Source organism: Notothenia rossii (assembly GCF_949606895.1).
Source record: "Notothenia rossii genome assembly, chromosome: 9".
NCBI lineage: Eukaryota > Metazoa > Chordata > Actinopteri > Perciformes > Nototheniidae > Notothenia > Notothenia rossii.
The window spans coordinates 31153689-31174956 of record NC_136907.1 but is presented as its reverse complement, the minus strand read 5'-3'; the positions used below and the strand labels follow the sequence as shown (position 1 = coordinate 31174956).

Sequence of the window (21268 nt, the reverse complement as noted above, 5' to 3'; positions counted from 1 at the left end):
TTTCTATGTGTCAGCACAACAAAGGCTCTTGAGGCCTAGTACCAGGGCCGGTTCTAGACAATTTGCTGCCCTAGGTGAGATTTTAGGCGACATTTTATGTGTAAAGAATAAATGAAAAATCTCAACAAAAGACAAATACACTGCAAAAACAGAAACTTATTGACATAGGTAATAGACGTCAAAATGGCTTCAAATGTATTCAGTATTGTATAAAAATTGAATTGGGGAGTGGACGTCACATCCTCGAGGGGGGTCCGGGGGTATGCCCCCCCGGGAATATGTTTTTTTGAACATTTTACAGTAAAATGCTTCAATCTGGTGCACTTTGAGCACACAATTACTAGAGACCTGATCAACTCCATTTCATGTGTACGCATCCAATATCTCCACACAGATCTGAAATATATACAGTTCTGGAAAAAGTTAAGAGTCCACTGCAGTATTATCAGTATTTCTGGTTTTAATATGTATAGGCTATGTGTTTGAGTAGAATGCACTTTTCTACAAACTACTGACAACATTTCTCTGTGTTGGAATTCAACAGACACTGGAATGGAATGGCTGCCATACATGTAGAGATTGAGATTTTAGAAACGTTTGCAGTTGTCTCTTTTTGTCTTCTTCTCCAGAGCATTATGTTGTATATCCATGTTCCAGATGTTTTTATTTGGAATTGATTGTACATACAATATTTTTTTCACAAGCCATGGTGATACAGCAGGTGTTTTTCTGGTGTTACGGTGACTTGTATGGGCAAAATAAGGGGATGCACAGCTCCACCCAACATTTTTTTAATTTAAATACATGCAGATAATCTCATCACTGGCATCCAGAAAATTATCTGATCATGATCATTTAAAGGTATAGATAGATACAAGGGGGTTTGGCAACTCTACATAGACTGTGTGCATCCAGATAAACCACAGGTAGCCTATCAATGAAAAACTTTACATCATCGAAAAAATATAAGAACCTAATACCACAGGACAGTAACCACAAAAACCACTGATGTCCTCTCAAGCAGAACTGAACACTATTGACACTAGCTATTCATAACATGCTTATTACAGCTAATATGATCTCAACAATCTATACAGAGTGTTCTGCACTCACAGTACTGTGAGATAATGCTGCTCACGCCCCTCCTCTCTCCTCAGCTCCCCTCTGCATCTTCATCTTCCTCTACCTGGTGTTCACTCGCTTCTGGCTGATCAGCGTGCTGTACGCCGTCTGGTGGTTCTATGACTATGACACCCCAGCACGTGGGGGCCAGAGGGTGCCCTTCTTGTGTGGCCTTAAAATGTGGGACTACATGCGAGATTACTTCCCCGTCAAGGTGAGAGACAACCTGAAGAAATCCCTTTCACAAGGCCTACATGTCAATCACTGCTTCTGCTGTATGCACATACCTGCCTTTAAGCAGTCCTTTAGTTCTGTTCATTGTGAGGGCTTCACCTCAGCAGGTCAGAGAACAAGGACATCAGGACCTCTCACTATGCCAGTTTATCTTATCTTTGATCTCCACCTACATGTGAGCAGCGGCCCCTTATCTCTGTCCTTGGCAGCACATGTAGGAGGCCCCAGCTCTGTGCAGTCATGTGGCCTACTGTATACGCACACACAGCCCCCAGGGTAACAGGTAAACATTATAGTTGTCAGATTAAACACAGTGCTGTCTAGGTGTATTTGACTAGTGTTTGTCAGAGACTCTGTCAATACTAGACTAATGGACTCTGAGACATGGGTGGACTGGGGGGAAAAAGTGGCCCGGGGATTAATTGACAGACAGGCCCACTTAATGCGCGGCATGTATCGGCCGGCCGGCGACAAAAGTATGTTACTTAACAAAAAACCCTATGCATGCTGTTAACAGCCTTCCCACTAACTGTTATTCTACGCACGAAAAGTTTATTATTATTCCGCCGACTTATTTTGCAGCGCTTCTCCTCCCGCATTGAACATCGCAGAAACTCCGTTCGAACATCAAAATGTTCAGCTCGATCGGGAATCGATGGCTATTACTTTTCTCATTCATAACTTTCATAATTCCAGAGATACATCCCATAATTCATCAAATTTTTAAAATTGAAGTCAATGGAGAAATTCTTCATACTTCAACAAATCTTCATGCGATTCAACTGCTAACTGTTCATTCATACTTTCACTCAGAAAACTCATTCTAACTTTAAAATGTTACACATCTTTCTGAAATTATTAGTGTAAAACAACCTTTAAATCTGATTCTTACTTTTAGAGATATTAAACATTGTTCAGACCTTGTTTTTGAGGTTTTCTTCACATTTTAACATTAGCTAGAGTGCGTGATGTCACAGCTAGAGGGTAGAAAATCTTGAAATGTGCCTTCATATATTTTTTTAAAACTGCCATAATTCCCAAACCCTATATTCTTGAGACATAATGTTTCATGATAAACGTAGGAAAACATCTCGTAGCTTGAAAAATGGCAAATAATTAAGCAAAAATAATTAAACAAAATGCTTTTTGAGGGCATGAAGTGACAAAAACTTTCAACATTCCTCCATTAAACCCCATTGTAATTTCAGGCAGATATTTCCTCGCGGCAGCAGCCGCACACCTTTAGTTAAACTGCCAAAAAGGCCACATTATTAACCCGAAACTACACAAAAATTACACTTCAGATACTCAACTTTCTTGACATGCTTCACGTTTTGAAATTTCACAGATATCTGTTACGGTTCTTCCACAAAACGTTCACATGTAAGAGGTTTATCTCTCATTCAGAACAATGAAGCCTTTGATCTCTACAGAGCTTATTAGCTCAACTATAAACACCTGTGTAATGGAACACGATGATGTCATCACTCCAACTGACATGCTCAGAGCAGCAGACTTCAGATAGCAGTGTGCTAACAGTCCAGCCGTGAAGACATCTACGGGACAGGTTTGAGATTTCTTCAAATGCCGTTGCCATGGAAACACAATGCTCGCCTTGAAACACGGTTTTCTCATAACTTCAGTGAAAATACTCCAAACAGCCTAGAACTTCACAGGTTTGGTAACGATGCAGCCATCAACGCATCTAAGCGTAGTATGGGGTGTCATCAAATGCCGTTGCCATGGCGACGGACCACTCGCCATGAAACACGATGTGGCTGTAAATCCCATCGACATGGTCCAATCGTCCCCCAATCTTCACTTGTATATCACCGGTCCATGCCTCAACAGCTCTACGCCAATTCTGAGATCTCACCATAAGCCGTTTCCATGGAAACGCATCCCTCGCCATAAAACTTGATGTCGCTATAACTCCTATGAAAATGTTCAAAAAGTGCTCAAACTTCACATGTGTACATGTGTACTAAGAGTCCAGCCGTGAAGACATCTACGGGACAGTTTTGATATTTCTTCGAATGCCGTTGCCATGGCAACTCAATGCTCACCTGTAAATCGTTGGATAATTTTTTTAAACAAAATAAACTACCCAGTATGAACACTTGTATAGCCCTTATTAAAAACTTTCGTTCCTCAAGTTGTAAAAATGTGCTAATAACGTTATTCTGAGAGTTATTTCCCTCTGCATTATGAACGCATCCAACCCACGGGACCGCGCCACCTGGCACGTTCATGTTACGTGTTCAGCATGGTCCCGACCAATCAGAGCACACTTTGCTCACAGGGAGGCTGGGGGCTGGAGCTATTGGAGCTACAAAGAGCCGTTAAAGGCAGAGAGTGAAATTCAGTGAATACACGTAGTTTACAGAGATGCTGTATGAGAAACAAATGTGAGTTGCGTTTATCTTTACCCATGGATGCACAATAAGAACGGACCCATATCGTCTGACAGCCATCCCACGGAGCTGTAATAATGGATATATTGCACATGTTTGCTGTAATTCATTATTAGCCTATGGGCTGTATGATTAAATCTTGTACTGTAAATGTTGTATTAAATAAAGTTAATATTACCGACATTAGATTAACGTCGCTGTAGCTTCTTATTGCACTAAGAGATATATATATATACAGTACAATAATTATTTCATGCTAAATTAAGCTCTGTTGCTTGGATATCACTAGATACTGTTACAGCGTAATATAAGTACATAACGATTGATGTGCACATGAGCATAATTACTAGCTAGCCGCTAGCTGCTAACTGCCGGCTCGTTAATATCAAATCCATCATAATAACAAATCATTACCATGCTGTCATGAACGCGCTGTGCTGTTACGTGTACGCAAATTGACGTGCTTGATGTGAACGAGCATTTTGGTTAAAGTTGCGCATGCGCTATGAGCGCACATACAGGTACTTCTCAGGCATGCCGGGTAATCTGTGACGTTTCGCTCTCTCAAAAGTTGGGCCATTTTATCATCATGCGCCAATGAGCAACTCTCATAGGAATGAATGAGGCCCCGCCTCCCACGCTGTATCCAGTTCTTATTATACATTCATGGTGGTTACTGCATTCGCCCCCCCACCCATTTTTTTTTTTACAACGTCTCGTGAGTAAGGTGCAGTACCGGAGTCCAACAGAGAGGCAGCAGCTGCGGGACGGTAGACTGCGTACTGCGAAACCTTCCCTTCCTTAAAGAAGAAGTGATCCTTCTTTGTGAAAAGTCTGGTTAATGTGCTCCGCACCACAGCAGTAGCCCCGCTGCGACAGAGTCCAACAGAGAGGCAGGAGCTGCGGGACAGTAGCCTAGAAGCAGGATTGGGTTGTTACGGCGTTACGTAATCAGAATACAAAAATCAAGTAGGCTAACTGTATTCAGCTGGCGTTACATTTGAAAAAAAAGTAACCTGATAACAGTTACTTTCGTAAACCTGAAATTAATACATTTTGGAATACTTATTGGAATTATTGGTGGAAAAGTTTCCTCACAAAATCTAATATTCATCACCGGCAGAACTGTGTGCACACCAAGCGGCAAACTCTGGGGCACAGCCGGGACGCCAATACGGAAGTGCAACACACTGCAGTTCATACATGGGCCGCTAGGGTCTGACTGCAGAAAGGAGCAATTTCCATAGACAACCATGTTAAAATGCCCAACTTTACAGCAGAAAAAAACATGTTTCTACCCATGGATGCAATACATATTATTATCGATATAGTTAGATTCCACCTTTATGATTATGAATCTGTGAGTGAATTGTTTTCTAACTCAACCCTTTTATTTATATTAGGTCTTACATTTTTTGCATAAATTAGGGCGTGGTCACTTTGATGGACATTTACATGCCTCACTGTCAGCTAACAGCAACTTGTCCACTCTGCTAGGCTACAACCATAGAGGCTACAACGTTAGTTAGTCATTGTACTGTACTTGACCCTTTAGCTTTAGCCGTGTTCGTGGTGATTGTGTCTTTTAGGGAATATTGTTACAAATACCAGACAATTAAAATATTGTGCTGTGCGCTTGAATGTACTAACAGAACTTCTGTCTAAAATGATAATATTATACATGTTAATCCCGTTCGCAGGTGTTTGTGTGCTTGGTAGCTTAGCTTGTTACTTATTAGCCAGCTGAGGACGTAACCCTTTATACATACATATACATTCTAGTTTATGATTCAGCCTTGGGTAAGACTTTTATAGTCTATGGCTATGACGCCCATAATGCTAAACGGGAGCAAATGTTAATAGGGGACCCAATTATCCCAGTGGTGGCCGCCGGAGCTAACGGAGCCGCAGGGGGCTAGCTCCAGCCGGCGTCCCGGAGCTAGCCCACTGCGGCTCCGTTAGGTCCGGGCGATGGAGTCCGTCGTTATAACTGGAGATCAAGGAATGCAGTGAAACGCAGACTTGGTTCGCCTGCTGTAGTATTAGCTAAATAAATTATGTTGAACAAGGCTTATTAAGCTGAACATCGCCACAATTGTTCTGCTATGTATCGGTACTTATTTTCTTAACGTGTGAATGACAAGCATTAAGAATAACAAAATATATCTAATTCTCTTGCAGATTGTCTCATTTGATTATGAATGTAACGTTTATATAGGGGAACTACACTGTTAGCAGTAACTTGGTATGCATGTATTTCATGTTAGCTTAGCTTCTTAGCCTGAGCTAGCTCTGTTTATTTCCAGTTCGGAGGCAGCAGGTCCCGCCTCGGCTCCGCCTCTTTGCCCTTATTTGGAGCAGGCGGGATTAGACTCTGACGTCGCTGTCAAGCGTCAGTGGCCGACTCCGCCTACTAAGGGCTTCTCTGCAACTCTGCAGAATCCTATGGGTGACGTCACGGACACTACGTCCATTTATATATAGAGAGGCGAAGTCCCTCCCCTTCCGGGAGCCTCCAGGGGACCCCGGAAGCGGAAAATTATACATTGAAGTCAATGGAGAGAGAAAGGTTATCTTTTGATCCTGTTTGAATTGTGCCACGAATGACACATATGATGTTTGTCAATCTTAAACAATAATTTCCATGTAAAAAAAGTCACAGTTTGTCGTAAAACTGTTGAAATATAAGACTATGAAAAATACGCAACTAGAAAGACTACAAATCCCAAATGCATTCTGGGTCGCGTAAGTGATGTCATAGGCGATAATGCTCCAAGACTGGTTGCGACTCGCAAAGCAAAGAAGAAGAAGATCTCGCAATTAAAGCAAAGAAGAAGAAGAAGACTGATTTATTCCCTCCAATAAATATAAGAGATTGCTCCAATAAATGCACTTTTACAAGATGCCTGTGTGCTTTGTACCAGGTTGTAATCACAAAAGTGATCATACCACTTGCTCGTTCTATCGCTTCCCGTCTGATGAAAGGACCAGGAGTCGTTGGACCAAAGATATCAGGTAATATACATGTTTTGCATGGAACATAGTCAAGTTAGCTACCTAGCTAGTAGCGAGCATGTTAGTTAGCATTACATTACATTACTTAGCCTTGCCATTTGTATTAGCCTTAACATGAAGTAAACCAAAATGTTAAAAAGTAAGAGTAGTCATGATGGTAAGTATTTTGTGAAACATTTGAAGAGTAGCCTCCACCAGGTGCTAAGGGGGCGGGAGGTAGGCTAACGCCACATTAGCATCAGCGATCTTTTCTACTTAATGCTATCTGCACAAATGGTTAACATTGAACATTAAAAGTTCAGGGAGAGTCGAAGGAAGTTAGGCAAGCAGCTCTGCATGACATTCTTCTGGACGTGTTTCATTGTGATGACAGTGAGAGTGAGTCAATCTGTTTGTTGGAAAGACAGTAGTTGAGTGATTACTGAGAGAAAATTATTAAAAGAGATAATTATTCAGTGTTGTTACTTTAAAGTGTTGTTACTGACCTTTTTCTCTTTTATTTTCTTTACCTCACCTCTAACTGCTGAGACCCTGAGGAACATGCACAATGGACTGACCTGCTCTGGCAACCTGATTTCCACTGTACGTAATAGTATTTGGTTATGGTATATTATTTATATACATCAAAGTCACAATGCACCCCCCAGAGACACACATGTATTGAGTGTGATATTTTGCATTGGTCATGTGAAATCATCTTTACATACTAGAAAACTGTAGGAGTGGCAACTTGTTTTGAAATTGAATTTTTAATATTCGATAATAAAGTTGATCTGTTTTCTTTATTCTTCTCTCTTCCCAGCTCCATCCATCACCATTCTCTGTTCCTGCAGGTCCTGCTTGCTAATCAATATTCATATTTTTTTACACAATTACAAATAAAGTCAATGTATTGTATGACATGAAGTTGTGCTTCATTCTGAGTCAATAATAAATTCATTCTGCCTTCAACTGCAAAATTATTGTGGACTGCACCGACATCCATGTAGCTGCCCCCCAGTAAGATGAACCAAGCAAAGCTGACACTCAACATACAGCTGTGCTCTTAAGTTTAAATGAAGAATTTGTGAAATATTGGTAATAACAGGTTTAAATGATTATTAGTAATTAATTATATAATTAGCATACAAATATATATATTGTATATACACCATGTATAATGATGGTGTATGATGTAGAAGGAAGTGTGGTAGATAACAAGTAAATATAGAGTTACATACAGATCCATGTTACAGCAAAAGATGGAATAACTAAGAAGCATGCAGTATAAAGATAATTACATGCAACAATTAAATAACTGCTCAGCATCTCCACCACAATCCCAATCTGCTGTGTCCTGTTTTCCTCCCCTCTGCATAACACCCCATCACACATACGAAACACAACGCAGAGTCCGAGGGTGTTAAGAGTATGTTTATATAAATGTCCTCCTCTCTACTGGCCAACACAGGGAGCATATGCTGGGTGTAGAATTGTTCCAGGAGGAGGAGATTACCATGCCATGCAGGGTCTTTGGGGATGGGGATGATGATCGCCTCCTTCGTAGTCCACAGTAGCAGAGACCCCGGTCTGTGATGTGCAGCTGTTATATAATATACAATACATTTTTGAAAAACATTTGATCAACAAAAAAGGATTTGGTCAGGATCTAGAGTCAGTGTGTAGTTTATTAATTAATCAATGCTCTCTACATTAGGAAAACACATACCAGTGTACCAGAGGGAGTCACACACAGCTGTGCCTAGATAACCAAAAAAATTGACAACAGGGATGCAAACTCATCAGGTATGAAAAAGGTGACAAGGATCCGAGCCCCCCGACCCCAAAGAATATCGGCTTTAAAATTAGGAATAACAGAGGATTTTAGCAGTCAGAACAACTAAAGCAGCTGTGTTAATATTAACAGAAATGCCAAAGAGTCACATCTAATAGAAATATATAAAAGCATTTATTTTAATTGTGGAGCAGCCAGTTTATAATTTTGGCAGCACTGTTGAGCATTTTGAAAATTCATTTTCATGCCTCTGTGCAAGGCATAAGTCTTTTTATCTTTATAGCTACATGGTGTAAAGTAACTAAGTTCATAAACTCAACAAGTACTATAATTGGGCACAATTTTGAGATACTTGTACTTTACTTAAGTATTTCAATGTTTTGCTACTTTGTACTTGTTTTGCTACTTCCACTACATGTATTTAATCCCTTTAGTTACTTTACAGATGATCAATCATTATAAAACATATCATATTATTGTGAAATGGACCAATCTGCAAAATGACTACTTTTACTGTCGCTACTTTCACTATATTTTGATAATAATACTTTTCTACTTTTACTTGAGGAACATTTGGAATGCAGGACGTTTACTGTAACAAAGTATTCCTACACTCTAGTACTTATACTTTTACTCAAGTACAAGATCTGAGTACTTCTACTTTTACTCAAGTACAAGAACTGAGTACTTCTACTTTTAATCAAGTACAAGATATATACTTATACCACCTCTGTTTATAGCCTATGAAAAAAACGATTAGAAAACGAAGGCTAAAGCTAACGTTAGCAGATAGTGACAATGTATGCTAGTTAGCTAGCTCAACAATAATATTGCGACGGAAAAAAATAACTTTTCAGTGCACATCACGCTCTGCCGCTCCGACAGGGAGCTCTGCTCTGAACACCTTAACGGCCCGTTCTAACAGCTGTTCACCAGCGGTCCAGTCTGTGCCAGAGTGACTCCGAACCACACAGTTAATATTAACGAACGCAACGTAGGTAATGTAGCTGCTGAAGCTAGACCGTCATCGCCGAGCAGCAGAGCCTTATTATACATCATGAGCAGAGCCGACAGGCAGGAAGACTCGAGAACACAGCTCGCGCTTCATTATAATATATAAAAAAAGCTCGCAGCTGCACATTAATCCGGGTCCCAGACCCCCTCCCATACCCCAAAATATGTTTATTGCAGATCGACATGAATCACACAAAAAAAACGACCTATTTTGGATTCAAAACGGAGAATTTCGCCGAAAGGTGACACATTTGCATCCCTGGACAAGATAACCAAAATCCTTGAATCTACACACAGCAAATAAACTCAAATGACACAACGAGATGTAAAAAGGAGATCATACATATAGTGATATAAAACTGGCCGCTTAAATCTGAAGAGCAACTAAAACAAAACACGGGAGTGTATCTTGTTCTTGTGAACACTAATGTTATCCACAGCATACACAGAGACCACAAAGTTCTTAAGGAGAAAACTAGTTGCTAAAACAAAACACGTTAGTGCACCTTGTTAGCTAATGTTAGCTAGCTGACATTAACCTTAAACATTGCTTTCATATTACTCACTGAAACCTTGTAAAGCCTTTCCCGCATGCTGGCTCTTACAGAACCGAATAACTCCCCTTTCGTGTATGTACAGCTCTCAACATGCCCAGACTTGTAGTGATTTTCACCTCGTTTTATACTTTTTCGCCTCATTCTGAAAGAAACAGGTAAAATTTGCTAACGTGACGGCCATCTTTGTGATGGTGATGCGTATTGTGCGAGACCAGAGACCTGTAGTTCACTGAGCGGTTTCGCTCAAACATTTTTGTAACTTCACAGTTTTACGACACATTTTTATTTTTTTGACTTGCAAAATGTTCTTTTAATTTGACAAACATCATATGTGTCATTCGTGGCACAATTCAAACGGGATCGAAAGATGACTTTTCTCTCTCCATTGACGTCAATGTATAATTTTCCGCTTCCGGGGTCCCATGGGTCGGAAGTAGATGGGCGGGACTTCGCCTCTCTATACAGTCTATGGTGCACACTGCACAGCGCTGCAGCATGTCTGTGAGCAAGAGAGAGATGCAGCGTGTCTGTGAGGCCCCGCCTCCGCACGCAGATGAGAGAGAGAGATCTCTTTTTAAATATTGAAAGTTGGAAACGGAGATGGTTGGATAAAATGTGCAAGATAACGTTTATGTAGCATTTATGTATTTATTGTTGCAATGATGACATTTCATAACGGGATCCAAATCCAACTGAATGGCCTGCTGCAGCTGAATGCATGGGGCAAGTGACTGGAAAAAGTTTTAAAAGTTATTACATCGTTTCAGATAATAATGATAATTCATTCTATTTAGGGGCGCCTTTCAAAGCACCCAAGGACACCTTACAATTCATAACATATTCCAAGTAAAGGTTTTAAGACAGTACAAAGAATGGAGTCCGGGTAATGCTTTTTATGTGGGGTGCAGATGAGAGGGAGCTGTCCAGAATGACACCAAGATGTTGTGATTGAGTTCTTGATAAACCATTAAAACAGTAAAATAAGTGTCTCCTGTTCACCAAAACATACCCATCTGTTATGGAAAAATAAAGTATTCCCAAAGTATTCTAAAAGTAATCTGAATATGTTACTTTTTTAAGACACAAAACTGTATTCTGATTACTTTCAGAGCATGTATTCAGTCAACAACTTCAAAATTCTGGGCTATATAAAAATCGCTGGCCCGCAATAGTGTCTATTGGATACATTTTGGCCCTTGGACAAATGTAGTTGGTGATCCCTGGGCTACGTGATAAGGGACTGGGAAGGCATGAATCAAGCAAAGAGCACATAGATCCATAGATCTCTTAATTTTGCTCTAAAAGTGCACCAGATTGATGCTTTTAACTTCAATATTTAAAAAATCTTCCCGGAGAAGCATGCCCCCGGACCCCCCTAGAGGAGGTGAGGACCCTCCTAGAGGAGGTGAGGACCCCCCTAGAGGATGTTAGGTCCACTCCCCACTTGTAAAAATAGCACTTTACCACTACACCCTCTCTAATCTCAGATGCACCCCGAGTCATTTTGTTCTGGAACCGGGCCTGGCAGCCGCGGACGTATGTTATTTTCGCGAGCACTAAAACGGCACTCGCGCGAGAGCAATATTGAAACCTGCAGGCAAGGCCAGGGGCCCCTGGGCACTGAGCGCTCATGGCCCCCCCACAACCCACGTACCAAGAAGTAACACCACGCCTACCCAATCCTACCAACATGACCAATATTTAGAATTTTCAGTCAATCTGGCATGTCAAATTGCACACCTATTTGTCAAAAGCAGGGACGCAGCCACATAGTTCAACCAAAGTAGGTCTAGCCTTTTGCCCTTTTAGTCAACAATCACAAGACAAAGATACAATGGATAAGATCCCAAGACAGTGTATGGCCCAGGAATACCTATGTAATATCACTCAAAACCTCAGAACAGCACCCCACTTAATGCCAAAACATGACTGGCTGGCTGTACAAGTACACAAGGAGTTGTATTAGTTACAAACATTGAAAGTTACAAAAGTAAAATATAGTGAAATGGTGTGGTTGCTCAACTAAGTGATCAGGATATGATGGAATATAATGTGTGTGTGTGTGTGTGTGTGTGTGTGTGTGTGTGTGTGTGTGTGTGTGTGTGTGTGTATGTGTGTGTGTGTGTGTGTGTGTGTGTGTGTGTGTGTGTGTGTGTGTGTGTGTGTGAGAGAGAGTGAATGAGTGTGTATGAGAGACAGTGGATCTTAACTTTTAGAAGTGTTTCTTCCTTGCCTTTCTCTTTGAAAAGTCTGTGATTAGGTCATCAAAATCCAGATCCCTCACAAGATGAGACTCGATGGCCATCAAAGAAAGGGCTGAAAGTCTCTCCTGAGCCATGGTTGTCCTAAGTTCATTTTTGATGCGCTTAAGCCGTGAAAAGGACCTATCACCCTCGCAGGTGGTCACAGGCAGTTTGATAAAAATCCTGAGCGCAACAAAAACATTGGGGAATGTTGTCTGTAATCCATGTTTAAGCCCCACCTGCAGTCTGTTTGCAGGAGTTTTATCTGGCTCTGTGCAAAAGCCCTAAACTGGATCAGCTCCTGCCAGTCAGTGCCACCTCGTGCTCCACTGTCTCATCATCAAATACTCGTCTTTTACCAACACGGTGAGTCTCGTGCTGGTATTTCTTTGTCACGCCGGTGACGGCCCGGGCAGATGTCTCAAAGTCCGAAAATGTCCCTCGTAGTGATGCAACATAAGTGCGCAGCGATTCCAAAAGTCGCATAGCGGTCATTAGGTCAATGTCTTTCTTTTGCAAGCCAGTTTAGGTAAGGTTTAATTGGTGCAGTACAGTTTAATTGGTGCAGTACAGTGTCCCAAAATATTGCCAGCAGAGCAGTCTCTAGTTTCCCAAGTTTGCCACACAGCGCAGAGGCCTCTCGCCGTGTGTCCTGATGCTCTTCGTCATCAGCCGCCAACATTTGTAAAGCCCCTCTAATACCTCATTCACACCAACGGTGTTTCAGGGCCGGTTCGGAGCTGGAGCTTGAAAAGCACCGGGTTTTCCTCTTCACACCGCAGCGGAGCAGCCTCTTAGCTCCGGAATCCGGATCGTTTCAAGCACCAAAAAATTGTGCGGCTAGAGCAAAAGCACCGCATACGTCTTGTTTAGATCGAGGCAGGGCAGGGGCAGGGGCAGGATCAACTCCTGAACAACATCAAAAGCCCGTGTTTTATCCAGTTTGTACACAACGATGGAGAAACTTAACAAGCAGCAGTGGTCCACTGAAGAGACCAGATACCTATTGGGAATCTGGTCTTCCGAAAAGGTACAGAGGAAACTGGAGCACAATCGGCCATTGTTGTTGTTGTCGGTGTGAGCTGTTAGGGGTTTCCGCACGGTATGGCTTTATGAAGCAGGCACGCAAACGGTTACGTAGTGACACAAACAATGACGCAATGACGCAATGACGCAGCACCAGTCGGACTCTGGGCTGTGTGAAAAGAGCCGGAGCTAAACGGAAGAACCGGTTCTGAACCTGAAAAGCTCTAGCACAGAGCTTGAACCGGAGTTGTGTTGGTGTGAATGAGGTATTATTGCAGTGTAATTCTCACAAAGAGCTCTTGTGGAGTCTCCTCTGCAGCTTCATCTTGTACAGGAGAGAGATTTTAGCGTCAGTGTGACGTTTTCAGTGAGCACTTTATTCCATCGGTGGGTAAGCAGAGCAAAAAGCATGAAGTGCTTGAAGTATATAAAAAAACTGGCTTGCTTCACGACAACTATTTTCAACACAGTTGACACCAACCAAATTCAAGGAGTGTGCTGCGCACGGAATGTAATGTATGAGTGGGTTGCTTTTCTTGAGATATATTTTCCTAACATGTTGGATGCGTTGTCATAAGCCTGGCCATGACAGTTTGAGAGATCCAGCCCCATATCAATGACCATCTTCATCACACAAGATGAAAATAATAATAATAATAATAATAATTAAAAAAAAAGATTTTTTTTTTTTTTTTTTTTCATCTTGTCACTGAGGGCCCTCTTTACTCAAGGGCCCCTGGGCACTTGCCCAGGTTGCCCATATGGTTAATCCGGCCTTGCCTGCTGGGGAGAAACATGCCTTGAGCATGTGCAGCATCTACATGAGCTCTCCTTGGTCTCCTGCGCTTTCGCTAGCAATTCCTGCTCTTCTGCTCGTGAAACTCTGGCCTGCTCTCTCTCGCGGAGAAATGTTAGGAAGTGGGCGTACCATGTCCCAGTAACGCCAAATCTAATTGGTTACACCCCTCCTCTTTATGATTGACCGTTGCCTAGATTTAAACCAATAAGTACTTTTTGTCCCTCTCCAACGTGATGAAATATGGCTGTGGAAACGTCTCACGTAAGTTACTTTACTAATGATTGTTTTAATTAAAGGCATGATTTTGTATTCTGTGGTTATTCCACAAGAGCCGTCCTTACTTATAAATGGCTTGAGTTTTTTAGATAGGCCTAATACATTTTTATACATATTTTTCAAAAGTATTCAAACAATTCTATTAAAAGAACCATTTACCTTTTCGGTCTTGACATATGATAATATGAATTGTAGCTTTCAAAAACTGAATTTCGAATTAATAATTTGATTACTTTAGCAAAATATTGTATTCACAGATGTCGCTTTTTCAAAATGTCTATTGCCTCAAATAAAAGGGTGTCCGCGGGGTCTTAAAAAGTATTAAAAGTTGATAAATCAATTTAGAGAAAATTAAGGCTATTCCAAGGTATTACATTTTGTAGCTTGTTTTCAATAAGTATATAAATGGTCCAAAGAGGTTGTATTCTACAGTTTTCCTGAATGTAATCATTTCGTAGGTGTGCAGTGTGATTCTGTGTAGTTTATGGCTGTCAATACCCGATCTGTCCCCCTATGGGATTAGTTTTGTATCATAAAGATAAAGCAACACTTTCTCTGAATAAAGCAAAACTATGAGTTTAAAAGAAAAAAAAACTAAGTCAAGCAAAATAAAATAAATTTCAAAAATAAAACTATAAGTTGCAAACAAATCATTTCTGTAATCATGTAAACTATATAAAAAAAAAATATTTGTTTTAACATAGGTTTTTATTTGCAGTTCTTGATAATGATAATAATAATAATAATAATAATAATAATAATAATACATTACATTTATAAAGCGCTTTTCCTGGTGCTCAAAGCGCTTACAAGCAAGTAAAACAAAATAAAAACAAAACTAGAAAGTGCTAAGGTAGGAGGATTAGTTGATTAGGAGTTGAAGGCAAGAGTGAAAAGGTGAGTTTTGAGGGATTGTTTGAATGATGTGAGAGTGATGGCAGATCTGACTTGGCTGTGGAGGGAGTTCCAGAGTGTGGGGGAGGCTGCTGCGAAGGCCCTGTCACCCCAGGTCCGGAGCTTTGTCCTGATGGGCTGCAGTAGGTTAGCTTCAGCAGACCTTTGGCGACGGGTGGGGGTGTGTCGTTGGATGAGGTCACAGAGGTAGGGGGGGCAAGGTTGTTGAGGGCTTTCAAAGTGAAAAGTAATATTTTAAAGTCAATGCGGTGTTTGATGGGGAGCCATTGGAGGTCATGGAGGATAGGGGTGATGTGGACTGTTGTTTCGATTTTGACACAAACCTCCCAGGTGGGCGGGACTTTCAGGGGTGTATCCCCATTGGCTACTCCGTTTTTGAGTGACGACCCAGCCCAGCCCAGTGGGGTGTGGGCCACACCCCAACCAGGGAGTGGCCGGAACACTTACAAATGTGAGCCAGTAGGATTTAGGTAAGCAAAAAAAAAAAAAAAAGGAGTGGCCGGTATTCCCAATGGCCAGTCCGTCCCTGCTCTGAGATACTGTAGGCTACTGCAGGACAGGACACTGCTGCATACTGCACGAGATGCACAGCCAGATGATGTTCATTGGGATTATTATCACTTATTATTACTATCATTAAACAGTCATATACTCTGCTGATCATTAGAAAGTATAGTATGAGACTTTATTCACTGTCTTGCTGTCAGTAGCAGATTGACACTACTCCAATATCTGGTTTGGCTTATTTCAGCATGACGTCTGGAAGCAGGTGTTAGCAGCTATTGTGTTTCGGTTATTACAGTTTTATGGGGTTGTGTGCAGGACTGGGGTTTTGCCATGCAATAATCAAGAATTGCCTTTTAATTTAAGGGTGAAAAAAATACTATATCACCGGGAAAGAAGCAGTGCAGCTTCGTGTTGTGTTTTGTCACTTCCGTTTTTTAACGGATTAAACAAAAAATCATTTGGAAGATTGAAAGCACTTTTCGGTACTTTTGTCACCTCTGGACAGAGCCAGGTTAGCTGTTTCCACCTGTCTCTGGACTTTATGCTAAACTATGGTAAACATGACATTGCTCCTGCTTCATATTTGACACACAGACATAGGAGTAATGTCATAAATTGTTTAGTAGAAAGCAGTGCATTTTCTAAAATGTCAAACCTTTCCTTACTAAGTTGCAGAACAGTGTTCTTCCAGCAGTTATTTTTACAGATTTACTCTGGCTGCTTTCCAGTAGAATATTTGCAATACTGAAGGCTGCAAATGGATGATCAGTTTCATACATTTGTGTCTATAAACTGGGAACTCTCTTCCGTCCAAAAAAAATGAATTTTCTATAAGGAGTTGGCATGCTTTCAGAACAGTGCTTTCAATGGGACATTACGAACACCCTCATATAGCTCTGACCAACACACCTGATTGACTGTGCCCTCTAGTGTTCATTGATGAGAAGTGCATACATATAAGATGTACTTTGGTGATCCCAATTTGGGAAATGTTTGAATGATGACGATTTGAAGCACATTTTATCACAGGATTTTATCTAAAAATTGACAGTAGTGTGATGTTAGGTGTGTGCATTTTTAATAATGAATAATAACTGTAGATTCAGACAGAACTAAAGGTAAGAACATCTAGCACAGCGTGCCTCTAGCAGGACTTACACTTTGGACCGTGCTGATAAGAGTGCAACAACAACTACATTAGTTTAACACTATTTATTTTTTGGAATCAGAAAGGGACAAAGTTCATAATTTGCTTTTGAAAATAAACTTATTTAAGAATTTTAAAAGGAACATTTTTCACAAGATTTCCGAGTTGTTTGTGTCTCTAAAATAAAGTGGGTAATTTCCTTGTTTTTGCAAATTAGTCTTTACAACCATAAATAATAACACAGTAATCCATATTGTTTGGTTGGACAAACTGAGCTAATCAGATCCTGCATACAGCATAAGACCGCTTTATCTTATATACATTTCAAACATATAATAATATAGGCAATGTCTAGATCAGGAACAATTGTAAGGCAAGGCAAGTTTATTTATATAGCACCTTCAACACAAGGCAATGCAAAGTGCTTTACAAAAAATGAAAGACATTAAGAAAATAGCATTTAAAATCAGTCATTAAAAATAAAAGATAATAAAATAAACATTAAAAGAAAAAATACATGGATAAAAGTTACAGTGCAGTTTAAAATATGAATAATTCAATTAAAAGCAGCGGCAAAAAGAAAAGTCTTCAGCCTGGATTTAAAATTAGTAAGAGTTTTAGCGGACCTGCAGGTTTCTGGGAGTTTGTTCCAGATATTTGGAGCATAATAACTGAACGCTGCTTTACCATGTGTAGTTGTGACTCTGGGGACAGAAAGCTGCAGTCCCTGAAGACCTGAGAGATCTGGATGGTTCATCATTTAGCAGGAGGTCAGAAATGTATTTTGGGCCTAAACCATTCAGTGCTTTATAAACCAGCAGCAGTATTTTGAAATCTATTCTTTGACACACAGGAAGCCAGTGTAGAGACTTCAGAACAGGAGTGATGTGATCCACTCCACACTACAGCTTCAAAAAAAGCTTGGAACTGGGCGTGTCTGAAGCTTGGGGATTTTATTCGAGCACCGCGACCAACAACCAATCACATGAATGTCCCGCCCCCGGCATACAAAGCAAAAAACCCCGGGGATTTTATGCGAGCAATATATATATAAACTCCCCAAACAGGCGAAAACCTACCAGTTTCACCCACTGTCTCTGCCACCTCCCTCCATGCCTGGTTCCTCCGGTTTGTATCCCAGTAAATAGTTCTGGTCGTAAAGAACCGGGTGATTTGCTACCGTAATTTCTCGTTTGGAATATGAGGAAATGAACTGCGGTCTGGCTCCCGGCTTGCTCGCGGTTTGATTGGCTAGCGCTTGAACTGTCAGATTTGCATAAACGGGATTTGATTGGCTGACGCTGGCTACTCCGCCGTCTCCGGCTTCAGAAGTTGAACATTGTTCAACTTTTGCAGCCTGAAATGCCAGGAAAGCTCCGCTCTGTTACCCACAATTCAGTTCGGCGAAAAGCGAGGCAACGTGACGTCACCCCATTCAAAGTGAATGGGCAGACGCGTTGGAAACCGTTTTTGAAGCTGTCGAAGCTGTAGTGTGGACGGGCCGTAGTGAGGACTCGAGCAGCAGCGTTCTGAATCAGCTGCAGCTTTCTAATAGATTTTTTAGTGAGACCTTTGAAGACACCATTGCAGTATTCCAGTCTACTGAAGTTAAAAGCATGGACAAGTTTTTCCAAATCCTGCTGTGATATTAGTCTTTTAATCCTAGATATTGTAGTGCCGAGAGACGGGAGTCGGAGGCGGGGTATCGAAGGTACAAGCTAGACTTTTATTTAACATCAGAACAACATGTAAACAGCTTTCAGCCCGGGAAGGTAAGACCGGGGGAAACAGGAAGTCCGGTCAACTCACTAATGTCCGTGCGGAACAATACCCCGACCCATAGTTCCGTGGGTGAATAATGTCAATCACCACACAAGCCCCCCCAGAATTCACCCATAGTCAAAACCCTCGCGCCTGGGAGGAAGTACCGCCCGACCCCGGCGCGTACGGACCACAGGGGCTGAGGAGGGCGGGGCCGCAGGCAAGGGCAGGGGCAGGGGCGCCAACGAGGGCGAGGGCATCCCCACAGGGGGTGGGGGGCGGGACATGGGAGGGCGGCCCCGACGTGGGGGCAGAGCCAACTCCAACGGCCTGGAAACGTCCACGTGAGCAGGCTTAATCCGATCAACGGACACAGTCTCAGGCCTGCCACCAACGTCCACCACCAGGCTCTTGTCCCCGTGACGTATGACCCTGAACGGACCGTCGTAAGGGGGGCGCAGGGGACCGCGGTGAGCGTCGTGGCGAATAAAAACGAAATCCGCCGACCGTAATCCGGGGGACACCCGGAAAGCTGGGTTGCTGTGCTGCGACGTGGGGACGGGCGTGAATGTCCCGGCGGTCTCCAGCAGGGAGGAGCGCTGCCCGGCTGCAGACCAGGGCACAGTGGCGGTGGGAATGAATTCCCCGGGGACCCGTAGCGTCTGGCCATAGACGAGCTCCGCCGACGAGGACTGCAGGTCTTCCTTGGGGGCACACCTGAGGCCGAGCATAACCCACGGGAGCTTATCCACCCAGTTGCCGTCTGTCAATCCGGCACGCAGTGACGCCTTCATGGATCGGTGAAACCGCTCACACAATCCGTTAGCCTGGGGGTGATATGCGGTGGTGCGGTGCAGCTTGACCCCCAAACCCACAGCAACAGCGTTCCACAGCTCCGAGGTGAACTGAGAACCGCGGTCAGAGGAGAGGTCAGACGGGGTCCCGAAGCGCGCCACCCACGTGCCGATGAAAGCGCGGGCGATGTCGGAAGCTGACGTCGAGGTGAGGGGAACGGCCTCGGGCCAGCGGGTCGTCCTGTCCACCATCGTAAACAGGTAGGTGAAACCGTGAGAGGGGGGAAGCGGACCTACGAGGTCGACATTGACATGGTCAAACCTCCTCTCAGGAACCGCAAACAGTTCAAAAGGGGCCCTAGTATGGCGGTGAACTTTAGCACGTTGACAAGCCACGCATGCGTCGACCCAGGACTTCACGTCCTTCTTAAGCCCCTGCCACACGAACTTCTGCGACACCAACTTCACGGACGGTTTCCTACCGGGGTGGGAAAGATTGTGAACCGCCTCAAAAACGGGTCGGCGCCAGTCCGTAGGGACTAGCGGTCGAGGCTGGCCCGTGGAGATGTCACAACACAGCTTCGCGCCCGAGTCACCGACCGTGACCTCCTCCAGTCGCAATCCCGTGACCGAGGCCTTGAGGGTCTGGACCCCGTGGTCAGAGGCCTGGTCAGCGCCCATGCGGAGGTAATCGAGGCCCAGCTGCACAGCTCCGATGACCGCTCTGGAGAGGCAGTCCGCGACCACGTTAGCCTTGCCAGCGATGTGTCGTATGTCCGTGGTGTACTCGGAGATGTACGAAAGCTGGCGTTGCTGTCGGGCGGACCACGGCTCGGCCACCTTGGACATGCAGAAAGTAAGTGGCTTGTGATCCACGAACGCCGCAAACTCCCGGCCTTCCAGCAGGAAACGGAAGTGGCGAACAGCCAAATAGAGACCAAGGAGTTCCCTGTCGAAAGCGCTGTACTTGCGCTCCCTGGGAGTCAACTGGCGGCTGAAAAAGGCAAGCGGTTGCCAGGCGCCGTCGACCCATTGTTCATGCACCGCGCCCACAGCGTAGTCAGACGCGTTGGTGGTGATAGCGATGGGGGCCCTGTGTGACGGGTGAGCCAACATGGCGGCTTCGCTCAGGGCGGCTTTGGTGGCATCGAAAGCGGCTTCCCTTTCAGCCGTCTAGTCTATGGCCTGGCCGGGGGACTTGTCCTTGAGGGCCTCGTACAGCGGGCGCATGGTGTGGGCCGCCCGGCGGATGAACCGGGGATAAAACGTCACCATCCCGAGGAACTCTCGGAGCGCCCGAGCTGTAGACGGTCGTGGAAAGGCGGACACGGCCTCCACTTTCGATGGGAGGGGGGCGGCTCCATCTTTGCTGATGAGATGCCCGAGGAAGTGGATGGAGGACAACCCGAACTGACACTTTGCCGGGTTGATAATCAGGCCGTGTTGGCTGAGCCTCGCAAAAAGGACACGGAGATGTGCCTGGTGCTCTTCAGAGGAGGAGCTGGCGACAATGATGTCGTCTAAATAGACAAAAATGAATGGCATGTCTCTGAGCGCCGAATCCATCAGCCGCTGAAAGGACTGAGCTGCGTTCTTAAGTCCAAACGGCATACGCAGGAACTCGAAAAGCCCGAACGGCGTAATCACCGCAGTTTTGGGGACGTCTGAGG

At 43.4% G+C, this 21268-nt stretch overlaps 1 protein-coding gene and 1 long non-coding RNA gene across 2 annotated transcripts in view; both read left to right on the top strand.

Moving 5' to 3' along the window:
- mogat2 (monoacylglycerol O-acyltransferase 2) overlaps positions 1-21268 on the top strand; it is a 31755-nt gene that overhangs the window by 1260 nt on the left and 9227 nt on the right. The window contains exon 2 of the mRNA XM_079651663.1: positions 1158-1336. Within this exon, the coding sequence (XP_079507789.1) occupies positions 1158-1336 (179 nt within the window). The remainder of the gene's footprint in view (positions 1-1157; positions 1337-21268) is intronic.
- LOC307020362 lies at positions 6418-7736 on the top strand. The gene is made up of 2 exons (XR_013802854.1): positions 6418-7367; positions 7588-7736. It is a non-coding gene; the product is annotated as an uncharacterized lncRNA (long non-coding RNA).